Source organism: Musca vetustissima, unplaced genomic scaffold (assembly GCF_032173495.1).
Source record: "Musca vetustissima isolate MV318-11 ecotype Yass unplaced genomic scaffold, APGP_CSIRO_Mvet_v1 utg35359, whole genome shotgun sequence".
In the NCBI taxonomy this organism is placed as follows: domain Eukaryota; kingdom Metazoa; phylum Arthropoda; class Insecta; order Diptera; family Muscidae; genus Musca; species Musca vetustissima.
Genome location: NW_026888038.1, coordinates 51,235 through 66,829, shown reverse-complemented (window position 1 = coordinate 66,829; position 15,595 = coordinate 51,235). Strand labels below are relative to the sequence as shown.

Here is a 15,595-nt window from a genome sequence, read left to right as displayed (position 1 = left end):
GAACAAGTAATTTTTATTAAAATCTAGCCACAAATACTCGTCATTTTATCAAATAAGTAAATTTGATCTCCGTTGCGTATGAGTAGTGTCGTTACTTATACGCACAACTATTAATTTAACATATTGAAGCATTTCATCACTTCTATAGGGTATTTCTCAATGGAAAATTATAATTCGAAACCTGGGGCATATACACTTCAAAAGGAAATGTTTGTCTATGATAAATCACCGATAATAATTACAAATTTTTATCAAATTAATCCCACAGTGAATTATTAAAAAAATGTACACTATACGACCTTGAACTCGTTTTCCTTCATTTCACCATTTTATAAATCATTAAGAATTTTTGTATAGAGTTGTCATTTCTTTTTTCTCTACCTTCATTTATTTAGAATAAATATCATGTACACAACATGTAAATAATTTACACTTTCACTTTCCGACAAAAAGAACTCATTACAATCTCTCTCTCTCTCTCTCTCTCTCCTCAACTCCCTCAGTGAGTTTACAAAAAAAATTTAATGGCCCACAAAAACTGTTCATTCATTCCGAAAAAAGAGAAAATATTTATGCCAGTGGGTGATTTACATGTTCTTTTTGAATATTCAACGAAAACAAAACAAAAAAATCTCCATCAAAAGGTTGACAGTTTCGCAGCTATTACTACCACATTAAATATTCTGACACTTTTACATGGTAGTTGATGTTGTTGTTTTTTTTTTTGCAAGTTTTTTGTTTTGTCATCATAATACCCATATTGAGTTTCCATAATAATAACAATAATGACGAAGACAGCGACGACGACAACGTCGATGCCAACGTTAATGAATTTGTCTCTAGACTGGAAAATGATGTCAACATACAATTTAATTGATGTATGTGACTTCTGCTTGTAGGCGCTCATATGTGAGGGTTAGGTGGTGATGGGTGCCTCATTAAAAGAGGGCTATAACCTATTTATAATTTAATAATTTTGCTTATGAATAAGGAAATAAATTGCAAAGCACAGATAACCTAAAAAGGTTTTGCAGAAATAAAATGAGAATTTAGGTCGATATTAGATCTACGGTGTAACAAACGTGGTTTTATTAAAATATATTTTCCAGGCTTTGAACAACGTTTTTCTAGATGATTTTTTAGTAAACTTTTTCAATTGTGTTTTTCTCATAGAGAAAAATTGTCTTTTGAAGTGTAATAATAGTTTTCCATTGAGAAATGCCCTCTAGAAGTGAAGAAAAAACTTCAATAGGTAAGATTTACCAAAGTGCGTATAAGTAACGGCACTACTTATACGTCCCGAAGATCAAATTGATTTTTGTTGATGAAATATATGGTATATTTTTGCGAAGATTTGGTAAAAATAAATGCTGATGATCCTTATAAGGCTTACATTAAAAAAATCGTATGATCCTAGATTTGCTGTGATTTAGAAAAAAAAATTTTTCAGGCCTTACTAAGGCGTGGATTTAATAAACATACATTTACATGACCTACCGGGACGTGCTTTATATTAATAAATATTTTTTGACGAACCTATATAAGGCGAGGGGCTTTTAAAAATATTTTTGTATTTTGGTTTGTTATTTAAATTTGTACAAGGACCTCTATATGAGGCTTGCATTTTTAAAATATATTTTTTAAGGATTATTAAACAGCTGGAATTCTTCTTTTCATTTAAATTATTATTCATCCTGAAAGTATGCTTCGATTTTCGGAATTTTATTGATGTAAACATATTTATTTCAGTACTAGCATATACCCGCTACTTCGTTAGCGAATGTGGGATATATTTATACATGTATTAATATATTATTTTATTTTCACAGAAAACTGCATATGTCAGAAAACCTAAGCTATCCACACATTAATATCGAGAATAAATTAAATTTGAGTACCATTTAATACCAAATTTCATGACCCGAGCTCTACATGTTCACCGAAATTCAAATTTTACCAAATTTAGTTCCATTTAGCACTCATTATTTCCATAAGTACCCTCCTTAACCATCCAACAAAACTTCCTGCGTAGCCCAATCCTACACAATGATTCCAAATTAAAATTTCAGAAGTTCAACTCTATTGGTTCACCCAGAATTCAAATTGTACTAAATATAGTACACAGTATAACGAATTTCCAAAACTTCCTACTTAACCCAAACTTACACGCCCACAGTGATTCTAAATCCCTGTTTCAGGATTCCAACTCTATCGGTTCACTCACATTTCAAATTGTACCAAATTTAGTACACAGTAGTACGAATTTATAAATCCTCCTTCTTACCACAAACCTACACCCCCATAGTGATCCTAAATCAAAATTTCAGGATTCCAACTCTATCGCTTCACGCACAATTTAAATTGTACCAAATTTAGTACACTTAGTACAAATTTCTAAAACTTCCTACCCTACAACCCCACAGTGATCCCAAATCTTAGTTTTAGGATTCCAATTCTATCGGTTCACGCACAAATCAAATTGTACTAAATTTAGTACATAATAGTACCAATTTCCAAACCTTTGTACACACCCTAATCCTACACCTCCACAGTGTTTCAGGATTCCAACTCTATCGCTTCACCCTCAATTTAAATTGTACCAAATTTAGTACACTTAGTAAAAATTTCTAAAACTTCCTAAATATCTTACTCCCCAACATTCAAATTGTACAAAATTTTGTACAATTTAGTACCCATAAGTATTAATTTCTTAAACTGAATCCTGGCCCCAATCCTACACCCGTACAGTGATCCTGACTCCAAATTTCATTGTTCCCGCTCTATCGGTTCACCCAAATCTAAATTGTACCAATTGTAGTACGATTTAGTACTTTTCGTACACATAAGTAACAAATTTCCGACGATAATGTTAATTTCAAATTTCAGGATTCCAGCTCGTTTTGTATCTCCAAATTAAATTTGTACCAAATTTAGTACCATTTAGTACTTTTCGTACACATGAGTACACGCTTTCAAAACCATCTCCTTAAATAGACCCTACATCGTAACCCTAATTCGGTTTTCAAATTTCAACTTTTTAGCTCTATTCATTCACATGCTACGAAATTGTACCAAAATTAGTACATTTTAGTATTTTATAGTTCGAATGTTCAAAAAAGTCTTTGCTATATCAATTCTACACTCCATCAGTGACTCTCATTTAATATTTAAGAGTTCTAGCTCTACCGGTTCGCCAAATACAAATGGTGTCATATTTAGTACTTTTCGTACCGTTCTAGTACGAATTTCCAAAACCCAGCCTTATCTGACACATTTGGACCAAGTGTGACCCTTACCCAAAATTTCAAGATTCTAGCTTCAGCCGTTTCTTCTGGCCGTTGATGAATCGTTAAATCAGTCAGTCAATCACTTTACTCTTTTATTAGTATAGATTAACAACCTTTAGTGAAGCTCTTAAACTCCTAAAAGTATGCACCAGTTTTTAAAATCTTCATCAAAAAATCACGTTTAAACCCAGTACATAATTTAATATAGCAGAATGTGTCTCTTAAATATTTACAAAAATTAATGTATACCACCTAATCCACATAATAACCCACTCTATAGCTCGTTTGCTCACCGGAATTCCCCATTGACCTAACCTCCTACAGATGGATATTATACGTTAGCATTTAAATATATTTGCTTAATGTATTTCAAAATTCCGTGGCAAGCAAGCAAAAAAATTAAATAAAATAAAATGACGCTACTTAGTCCCCAGAGCGTGTGTTGACATCGTTTCGAAGCTTTTTTGTTCATTTCGTGTGTGTGTACAAACAGATGCATACTTTTAGGTGCCCGGTGGCACCTATATTTAATAGGAGCAAATGTTTGCCAGGGGCATGATGGTGTTGCTGTGTGCTAATATTTTTATACGACGACATCGTTGTGACAACACAAAAGGACATGAGATTAAGTTAATAATGACTATTTATTTGCCATGTGCCATGTCATATTAATATCCTGACAGGCGAACAAATTCATACACATATGAATGAGGATTTAAGGATATGTCAGTGTGTGTGCTTAAATTTCAATTTCATTAGAATGAAATTAATACTGCCATACTTGATATATGATATCAAGGATATATTTTACGCAGAGATCCTTTCGCAAAATATCAAGGAGTGGTTGCGTATAATTTCTTTTGTCTATAATCATTTGTTTGGCGGATATATGAAACTGAAGTGGTTTAGAGATGGGGTAAATAGTTGTTAGGAGTGTTCTGCACACAAATTATTTTTCTCATTTTCTTCTTCTTCTGAATGTAGTGGTTTTTGTGGTTAGCGTAACCTAATGGTATTCGACAGCTGACTTGTGGCATAAATTAATTTTCATTCCTTTGAGCGGAATGTAGGAGCTTCATTTTTTTTTTTTTTTGGTTTGGTTTAATGAGCTGACGGTGTTAATGTTGTAACTAATTTTTCCCTCCCATGTCTCACGTTTCATTCTAATTGCTGGAAATTAGAAAAAGATTTCCATGCTCAGTGAAGAACATCACATGTGTGATGCATACTTTTAGGCTACAAGTTGTACAGGGGGAATGTCGTATATTTCAGCATTAAATATTTAAAGCTCAACTTCTAAATAGAAACTTAAGGAATTAAAAAATTAAAAAAAAACATACATTGCGCTTTTTGAAAAAATATGTTTAAAACCAGTAAGCAAAGCAGTAAAGTCGGACTGGGCCGACTATATGATACCTTCACCACACTTAAAAAAATTTTCCATTTTTTTAATTTTCAAAATTTCCTTTAAAACAATGTTCAAATCTCCCTGTGATGAAATTATTTCGTTAATCATTTACGCCTGTCTCGAAGTGAAACAGAAAATAATGCCAAATTTTTCGCAATCTTTTTGGTCTTTTGTAGAACAACAAAAACGTCGACGATTTCATCCGTTACGTAATCTGAGGCGTATTTTTCGACGACGTACCATTACAACAACCACAGCAACCCCCACAACAGCGGCGGGATCATCATCCGCAGATACACCGCCGACCTCAGCGTCACCACCCGCCACCAGTAGTACCAGTGAGAAAAATCTACGCAGTGCCACCCTCTCGTCCGTTGCCTCGGTAGCTTCGGCTTCATCACCCTCCTCTCCATTGACCCATCAACAGTTGCATGACGCCTATTTGACCCAGTCGCTGCCGAAATCGAAATCTTCCTATATTTCATTGCTCGGAGGAGTTGGTGGTAAACACAAAAGTCATGATCCAAATTTAAATGCGGCCGAATCGAAAGGAAAATCGAAACATAAAAATAAGAAGCAGCATCTGCAGCAGCAGCAACAACAACAATCCAAAGATTTAGAACAACAACAACCCACAGACAGTGTTGAAGACGACGAAAATATGTTTGGTACCACAACAGCCCAAACAACGGCTTCATATCATCAACAGCAACATCATGTGTCGATGTCTTCGACCACCTCCTCAGGGGGGATGGTGGGTAAGCCCTCAAGGCAATCTATAGGCGTGGCTGTTTTTCCCGGTGCCATGCAAAGGAATTTCTTTGCCGAACGCCAAAAATTACGCAGTGTGGGAGATTCTTCACAGGATTTGGATAGCGGTAGTGGCAATGACAGTGGCACCGGTGGAGGTGGTGGCGGAGGCCATACCTCGTTGGCTGCCAAAAATAGCAGTGCCAGTGGTGGTGAAATGTCCGACAGTCAAAGGAGTTTAAGTGAAGGACGTTTGATTGATAGGTGGGTAGAAATTTTCAAAAATTTTTAGGGATTTGAAATCTATTAAAATTTGTAAAAAATATTTAAAATCCCATTTCGTTTTTTATCTTGCAGTGACTATTCCCGCGATGGTCTCTCTCAGTCCCATGACAGTGTATTCTCAGAATCCGCAACAGCCAGCAGTTTGTCCATTGTCTTGAAGGTGAGTTTTTCCTAATTATCTTATAGGAAGATGATAAGATCAATGTGGGCTCCATTTTTGGGATTTTTTTTTCAAATCCCACATTTAGTTTCACAAAATCCCAGAAACTGGGGAAGTTGAAAAAACCTTAAAAATACATTAAATCCTATAATTTTGTGTTGATAGTGGAGTAAAAACTTCGTTTTTGTAAAAATTTGAATTCCCAAACTTGTTTCTAAAAAATTCCCTCAGTGGGGATTTTCGAATAAAACGACGGGGAAAATTTTAAATTTGTCGAAATTACATGAAACACTTCAATTTTATAAAAAGTAAAGATAAACATTGATTTTTAACATCCCAAAGGTGGAAATTTTTGAAAAATTGCCAGAGAAAAGTTTCAAAAAATATTTATTCAAAATCCCAGAAACTTAAAATACCCTAAAAATACATTAAATCCTATAATTTTGTGTTGATAGTGGAGTAAAAACTTCGTTTTTGTCAAAATTTTAAATTCCCAAAGTTGTTTCCAAAAATTCCCTCAGTGGGGATTTTTGAAAAATTACCGGGGAAAATTTTAAATTTGTCAAAATTACTTAAAACTCTGCAGTTTTATAAAAAGTATAGAGAAATTTTGATTTTTAAAATCCCAACAGTGGGATTTTTTGAAAAATTGCCAAGGAAAAGTTTCAAAAAAAGTTTATTTAAAAAAAATCCCAGAAACTGGGGAAGTCTAAAATACCCTGAAAATACATTAAACACTATAATTTTGTGTTGATAGGAGAGTAGAAGTTCTGTTTTTGTCAAAATTTTAAATTTCCAAAATTGTTTCCAAAAATTCCCTCAGTGGGGATTTTTTGAAAAATTACCGGGGAAATTTTTCAATTTGTCAAAATTACTTAAAACACTTCACTAACATCAAATATACAGAGAAACATTGATTTTTAAAAAATTTACAAAAATCCCAAAAGTGGGGATCGCCCAATTACATTTATTTGCTGAAAATGTGTTAATATTACTCAGTTGTACTAAATTTCGAATTCCCAAAATTATAACCATAAAATCCCCTTAATGGGGATTTTTGAAAAAAATGCCTGGCAAAATTTTTAAATTGTCTAAATTACTTAAAAACATCGCAATTACATTTATTTTCGATTTAGAAATTTTAATTATAAAAAAATTTGTAAATCCTCAAAAGTGGAGATTTTTGAAAAAAAATCCGGGGAAAATTAAAAATTATCCAAAATAGTCAAATTATAAAAAAAATCCCAGAAAGTTGGAAAGTTTAAAATACCCGGAAATACATTAAATACCATAATATTGTTTATAATGGAGTAAAAACTTAATTTTCGGTAAATTTTTGAATCCCTAAATTTGTTTCCAAAAAAATCCCTCAGTGGGGATTTTTGAAAAATTAACAGGGGACATTTTAAAATACCCGAAAATATATTAAATATTATAATATTGTGTTAATAGTGGAGTAAAAACTTAATTTTCGGCAAATTTGAAAACCCAAATTTTATTTCCAAAAATTCCCTCAGTGGGGATTTTTGAAAAATTAACAGGGGACATTTTAAAATACCCGAAAATATATTAAATACTATAATATTGTATTAATGGTGGAATAAAATCTTCCTTTTCGGCAAATTTTGTATTCCCAATTTTTTTTCAAAAAATTCCCTCAGTAGGGATTTTTGAAAAATCAACAGGGGACATTTTTAAATACCCAAAAATACATTAAGTATTATGGAGTAAAAACTTCATTTTCGGCAAATTTTTGATCCCCAAATTTATTTCAAAAAATTCCCCCAGTGGGGATTTTTGAAAAATTAACAGGGGACATTTTAAAATGCCCGAAAATACATTAAATGTTATAATTTTATGCTATTAGTGGAGAAAAAGCTTAGTTTTTGTCAAAATTTTGAATTCTCAAAATTGTTTCCAAAAATTCCCTTATGGGGGTTTTTGAAAAATTATCGGGGAACATTTTAAATGTGCCAAAATTACCTAAAATACTTCTATTATATGATTAGTAAAGAGAGGCTTTGATTTTTAAAAATTTACAAAATCCCATGAAATGGGGATTTTTCAAACATTGCCGGGGACATGTTTCCAATGGCTTTAATTACTTTAAAACGCACTCATTTACATTTATTTGCTGGAAATGTGTTAATATTAAGGAAACAGTTCAGTTTGTGTTAAATTTGAAAGTTCCAAGATTATAACCATAAAATACCCTATGTGGGGATTTTTGAAAACAAATGCCGGGAACATTTTTTATGTCTTCTGAATTACTTACAAATATCTTAATTACATTTATTTGCAATTTAAATTTGAAATTTCGAAAAAATCCCAAAAATCCCCAAAAGTAGGGAATTTTGAATAAATACCGGGAAAAACGCCCCCAATTAAATTTATTTGCTGAAAATGTGTTAATATTAAGAAAAAAGTTTAGTTTGTACTAAATTTGGAATTCCCACGATTATATCAAAAAATCCCCTATTTGGGGATTTTTGAAAAAATGCCGGGGAATTTGTATATTTGTTTAAATTACTTGAAAAACATCTCAAATACATTTATATCCTATAAAATTTTTGATTTTTCGAAAAATTACCAAAATCCCCAAAAGTGGGGATTTTTGAAAAAAATGCCGGGGAAAATTAAAAATTATCCAAAATAGTCAAATTACTGAAAATAACCTAATTTTTGATTAGAAATTTCATATTTTTTATGTGTTGTGGAATTATTTCCACCTTGTGGGGTTACTTTCCCACTTTGTGTGGGGACATTTTGTTTGTGTGTGTGTTTCTTTTGCTTTGAATGACCACCTGTAATGTCATCATACCTCGCAGGTTCTAAGAATATTTTTTCTGTTGACTTTCGTTTTTACCTGCTGCCTTCCTTATACATTTATAAGCTTCTTATAGCTTGTCATAGGTTATTGGAAATTGAAAGAACAACATCGGCTTACTTATTTGTGGTGGGCGGTATCATCAAATTTCAATTTCAATTGACGGATTATAAAAAGAAAAAAACGATAAGGCGGATGAGGCAACAAGTTGCACATGTAGTCAAGATGCACACAAGACCCCTCTATACATATAGGCTTATAAAATGGGTAGATTATAGGCAGTATCGGGCGATCCACCGCACGCGTGCACTCTCGCGAGAGCAACTACCACTATTCTCATACACACATTCAACTGAACCAACTGAAAAACCATTGACTCACACACACATATACAAATGGGTGAGAACCGAATTTTTTATGCTCTGCCGTGCCTATTATAGAGGTCGTAAAAAAATCCATGCCTCCTGTGGATCTGTGAAAATATATTTTTAAAAGTCCAAAAATCCCCAACTTTTTTTATATTCTTCCCTATCATGGCGGATTCTCCTCCCTTTTGAAAAAAATGCATAATAGGCCTACTTATTACAATGTTCCATAATTGAATTGAACAGATTTCCAGTCAAGTGATGCGTGGTATACAAATCACGATAAACAGCAGGGCCCATATGTGAGTGTATGTGTGTGTTGGTCTGATATCACTGCGATTCAAAAACTTGATGTCATTGTAACTCCCCAGTCATGATGTGTGATGGTGTACCTCTCGTCAGCAGATGAATAATTGCGACTGTAAATTGATTTATACGCACTTGAATCACACACATACAGACACACTCACACACACTTACGGCATTATAACATAAAAGGCATGGTCTTGAGAGTGAGATGAATGAATGAATTGAAAAAAAAATTAATTAATTTTAATATAGATTTTAATAAAATTTATTGTTGTGTAAAAAATGGCAGACAGGCAGAGGGACAGACGGCGGACAGACGAACAAATACAATGACATTATTTGCAATTTATTTATACAAATAAACAAATCGTTACGATAGTCAGTCAGTCTGTGGGTCGGTCGCTTTATCCATCCATCCATATGGTAATCATTCAATCGCACTTTAGCTGATCGCCTGATGTTGGTGTTGTTGTTGTCGTTCGTGTTGTTAACATTATGCCTTACAATTGGCATTGTTGTAATGGAAATAAATTGATTTTAATTAAATTCAATTTATTACAATATATTGTGTGGTTGCTGCTGGTATGGGTGTGATGAGTAGGGGTGTCATTTATGATGCAGCCGACGAACACAACAATAATACCATAATAAGCGGTAGGTAGGTGGCGAACATTTTCATATATTTAATTACATGTCATTTGATTCGCTGCAAAGACCGAGCTGCTGGTAGCCGCTTTGGTTTTGGATGATTGAACACAACAAATTATGCAATTTGCTAAATGTGGATTTGTCTCGAAACATCGTTGCACACACACACCCATCTATATATTCACACTGTGATCTCAAATTTGGCTTCAATTAATTTGCCTGCCAGGCATCGACAGCACCACCACCCTCTCCGCTGCCACCACCTCCATCGCTACTTTGCTAGCCAATTTGCAACAGAAGTGTGTTTGTGGTATTTAGTTTTGTTTGTTGTTGTTGCATCATTTTGGCAGGGTGCTTGATTACATGACGCCCCAAAGTTGCAACATGCCAGTGGGTATTTGCCACGCTCTACCCCGCTCCCAACTATTCTATTTTTCCCCAATTGATTTGTTTTTTTCTATGGCCATTGGTATTATTTTTAAATTGATATTTGACTATAGATTGTCAGGCAGTACATTAGCCCCAAACGGATCCAATCAATTCAGTCAGTGGTTGATATTTTCAAAATAAACACACAATAGATAAAAATACATGTGGCTATATTTAAAAATGAAATTCTTGAAATATTTGATAGCGTGTATGACAATGAGTTTGCAAAATTAAAAAAAAAAATAAATAAATAAATTCTATAAGACCTTTAAAAAACTTACTTACTTTACTTGGCTGGCTTGTTACAGAACGGTTGTTCCATAAGCAGAGCTTAAACAATATTTCCAAGGGCGTCGGTCTTGTACGCATCTCCTCCAATTTGAAAGACGACGTTCCAAGATGTTGTAGTAAAGACCAAGTAGTCTTTCCATCTAATTCGTGGCCTTCCCCTTATGCGGGAACCAATAGTAAACTCGCTTTTAAATGCCTTTTGAGCTGGGGCATTTTCATTCATTCGCACAACATGGCCTAGCCACGGTAGTGGCTGCAGCTCAATACGACTGACTATGTCCATGTCCGCGTATAAATTGGGAAGCTCGTGGTTTATTCGACACCGATATTCACCGTTGACGCAAATCGGTCCGTACATCTTTCGGAGAATTTTTCTTTCAAACGCCCCAAGAGCTGTCTCATCTGCTTGCGCAAGCACCCATGCTTTAGATCCATATAACAGCACGGATAATATCAGCGTCTTGTAAAGTGTGAGTTTGGTCTGGCGGGAGGTGGCCTTGTTTCTAAACTGCTTACTTAGATTATAGTAGCTGACCTATGGCCGACTTTAACTGCTGACCTTGTGCCACTTAAAGTTATCCTGCATAGCCGTATTAATTTTGCAGGTATGCCGAATGTAGACATTGCTTTAAACACCTCTGAATGGATAGGGCTGTCGAATGCGGCTTTATAGTCGACGAATAGGTGGTATGTGTCGATATGTTTTTCGTGGGTCTTTTCCAGGATTTGGCGCAGAGTGAAAATCTGGTCAATGGTGGATTTGCCAGGTCTGAAGCCGCAGTGGTATGGTCCAATAATGTCATTGACCATTGGCTTCAATCGTTCACACAGCACACTGGATAGCACTTTATATGCGATGGGAAGAAGACTAATTCTCCTTTTGTCTCCGTTTTTGTGCACGTGGCGCACGATGCTGAGGTTCCAATCATTGGGCTGGCATTCCTTTAGCCAAATTGTACTAATCAGCTGGTGCATGCTCCTAACCAGCATCTGGCCACCAGTCTTGAATAGTTCGGCTGGTAACCCATTATTTTCTGTTGCTTTATTGTTCTTTAGCTAATTTTGACCTCATCTTGGCTAGGTGGTATACACTCTTTGCAATCATCTCTTATTGGTTCTGGGGTATCTTCTTTACCGCCACTATTTGATACCAGAAGCTTTTCAAAACGCTCCTTCCAGATCCTCAACACGATGTCTGTATCTGTCACCAGGTGTCCTTCTTTATCTCTACAGGAGGATGTGCCTGTACCAAAACCTTCGGTTTGGTGTTTTACTCGTTGGCAAAATTTCCGGACTTCATTCTGACCCCTGTCCATCTCTATTTGCTCACGTTTTTTTTGTTCTATCTTCTTTTTTCTGAAAACACGTTTCTCCTCTCTCCTTTTCTACCGATAATTTTCCATCACATTACGTGTTGCTACTGTCTGCAGGGTTGCCTATACGCTGCGTTTTTCACATCAGTAGCATTACGACACTCCTGATCGTGGTTTTTCTTGATGGTGGTTTTTGGTACCCAATTGTTGCTTTTGCTGCAGTGTGTAGGGAGTGGGCAATTCTTTGCCATTGTGCTTCTATACTATTATCGGGACAAGAAGTACTTTCGACAAGCAGGTGGGTAAGTTGAGCGGAGTAGGCCTGGGCTACCTGGGTGTGTGTGCAGCTTTTCGATGTCGAGTTTCCGTGTTACATTAGATCGCACCTTTGCTGCTACATTAAGACGGGTGCGAACCTTGGCTGTCACAAGGTCATGGTTCGAATCGATATTCGCACCTCGTATAGATTGAACGTCTAAAACACTGGACGAATGCCTTCTGTCCATCACAACATGGTCAATTTGATTTCTTGTTTCTTGATCGGGAGAAATGCAGGTGGCCTTTTGTATATCGAGAGGCTTGAATCTGGTGCTGCTAACTACCATGTTTTTTGCTGCCGCGAAGTCAATCAACCTCATGCCGTTGTCGGATGTTTCTTCATGAAGCCTGAATTTTCCGATGGTGGGGCCAAAGATATTTTCCCTTCCGATTTTTGCATTAAAATATCCTAGCAGAATTTTAATATCATGGCCAGGGCAGCGATCATATGCTGTTTCTAGGCGTTCGAAAAATATATCTTTGGTCTGCTCATCTTTGTCTTCGGTCGGAGTATGGGCGCAAATGAGACTGATGTAGAAGAACTTCGCTTTTATACGGTTATAGCAATTCGCTCATCTACTGGAGTGAATCTGGAGACGAGGTCTATTGTTCTCCTGTTCATCAAAAATCCACAGCCAAATTCATGTCTCGTTTCATGGCAGCTATAATACAGTGCGTAATCGTCTGATTTACTTACGCCTGTCCCTTTCCATAGCATTTCCTGTGAGGTTTTGTACTTCTTGAGTAAATCCGCCAAAGCGAGAACTGCGTGTGTTCTGTACAAAGTGCGCACATTCCAGATTCGCAGATCGTGGTCCATTATACGCCTGCGGGGGTCGTCAACATTAGGGGGGTTTGGTTTTCTTTTTCTTTGGTTTTTCATAGTAGGAGGAGTTTTTCCGAGTGTGGCAAAAAAGTAGTCTTAAAACCAGTGAGTGGAGCAGTATAGTCGGACGGGGCCGATCATACGATACCCTACACAACTACCACGGAACTCGAACTCTCTGCGAATGTTTATTCCGAGTCTGTAAATATTTGAGTGTAACTCCCAGATCTGAGTAGATACATAACTGTATTTGGTATTAATTTAAAGGCCAGCCACTCCTCTTGGATATGCTATCAACTCCTCGGGTCTATATCCTTCAGGCGTAAATATATAAACCTCAGAATAAAAATGTTGTAATTTTTCACACAAAAGTCAGGGTAATGAACCCGCTAATGAACCGCTAAATATTGACCGATCTTTATCAAAACAGCCATGCTAATTCTTTGGCCTGACCCCTTCTCCATGTAAAATTTTGCGATGTTCGGGCCATAATTACGGCCTCTAGAGCGGCCAGAAAAACCGACATAAATTAAGTATTTGGTCCATTTCATCCTCTAAATATTAACCGATCTTTATCATTGGGCAGAACCCATCCTACATGCAAAATTTCATGAAGATTGGTACATAACTGTGGCCTGTATCGTATTTACAAATTATAATGGACGGACGGACGAACGGACTGAAGGACACACATGTCTAGATCGACTCAGCTAGTCGAGATATGACGATCGGTATACTTAAAGGTGGGTCTAGGACCAATATTTTGCGGCGTTACAAACTCTTGGGGCTGCACAAAGCTATAATACCCTGACAACATAGTTGTGAAGGGTATAAAAATTACTTTTAATAAGCCCCATACCTTTAAAATAATTTCCTAAAAATCACTACATTCTATTAGACCTTTAATATATATTTTTAAATAACCCTACCATCTATTAGACCCCTAAAAAGATATTAAAAAAAATATTTAAAATAATTCAAAAATTCCTCTTCGACCACATATTTTGTAAAAGCTTAAATGGAATATCCCATATGTTTTAATGATTATCGTATCATTGCAACATCATCACAAGTGTATGAGTTACATACATATGTATGTATGTTGGAAGCATAATAACATTGGCTTATATCCAATTGCCATTATAGAGATTTGCAAGTACAGATATTAAGCGAAACTCAGAGAGAGACAGAGAAAAAAGACCATAACATCGGTCAACGATTTATTCAAAGCAATGTGCGGATGACCATCAACCACTTCAACAAATTTACGAAACACTTAACCGTCGTTGAGTTTAAATTAAATTAAATTTATTTTTTTAACAATGTTAAGTGCAACGTTTTGATGGACTTCCCAGTGAATTTCAATTAATTTGAAATGAAGAATGAACTTTGTTTTTTTAATAAAATTTAAATCTTGATAGTGATATTGGCAATTTTCCACATAATTTTAAAATTATGTGTTATACACATATACCACATAAATCTGTCATTCAGTTGAGGGCTTCAAAATTTATTTTTTTTCCAAAAAAAAAAAATAAATAAATAAGCATAAAATAAAAAAAATTATTTAAAAAAATGTTGATTCTCTTCTTCAGAATTTCAATTTGTCAAAAAACAGTTCTTACACCATTACAATTCTTTGAATATTCCCACACATTTGTCATATTTACCACCACCACCTCCGTTGTCATCTTTATTCTTTTTGAGTAATGATATGCGGGTCTCTTATACATCGCATACTCTCATACACACATATATAGATGTATGTATTTCTGTCTCCATAATTTGTATATATGGGCATTGTATTTCAAAATATGTTCACATTTGAACGCTCTGATTTGTGTTGCCTTCTTTGCGTGGAAAATTATGGGAAAGAAAATCAATATTTTTCCTACTTTTTTTTTGCTGAAGTGTGTGTGTGTGTATGTGTTACACATAATTCCATGTTCACATTTCCTAATTGGGAGGGAGCGGAATGTATATGTGGCAAAATAAATAGGACAATGGTGTTACATTGTTGTAATTCTAATTCATTCTTTCTTTTTTTGTTGTTTCGCAATTCTCTCATGGTGTCTCTTTATGATGGTGGCTACTTTGTAATAGGGGCGGGATAGAGTGTTTAAATGGGTAGGTGATTTAAGTTCTTTGGAAGAGTTTGGGATTTTCTAAAAAATCCACGCCTGTTTGGAAGTTCTTGAAAAATATTTTTAAAAAAGTCCATATTTTAAAAAAAGTCCTTAAATCGGACGAAAATATATATTGGAGCTATATCTAAATCTGAACCGATTTTCTCATAACTAAGCACACATCGTTCTAGACTCAATTCAGTACACTATGCAAAATTTCTTGCAAATCGAAAGAAATATAAGGACTTTGGTG

The 15,595-nt window shown here is 35.1% G+C and overlaps 1 protein-coding gene across 1 annotated transcript in view; it reads left to right on the top strand.

Annotated features, from left to right (window-relative positions):
* Positions 1-4,762: 4,762 nt before the first annotated feature.
* The window catches only part of LOC133335871 (serine-rich adhesin for platelets-like), a 49,322-nt gene continuing 38,489 nt past the window's right edge, over positions 4,763-15,595 (top strand). The window contains exons 1-2 of the mRNA XM_061544163.1: positions 4,763-5,709; positions 5,803-5,874. Coding sequence (XP_061400147.1) covers positions 4,763-5,709; positions 5,803-5,874 — 1,019 coding nt within the window. The remainder of the gene's footprint in view (positions 5,710-5,802; positions 5,875-15,595) is intronic.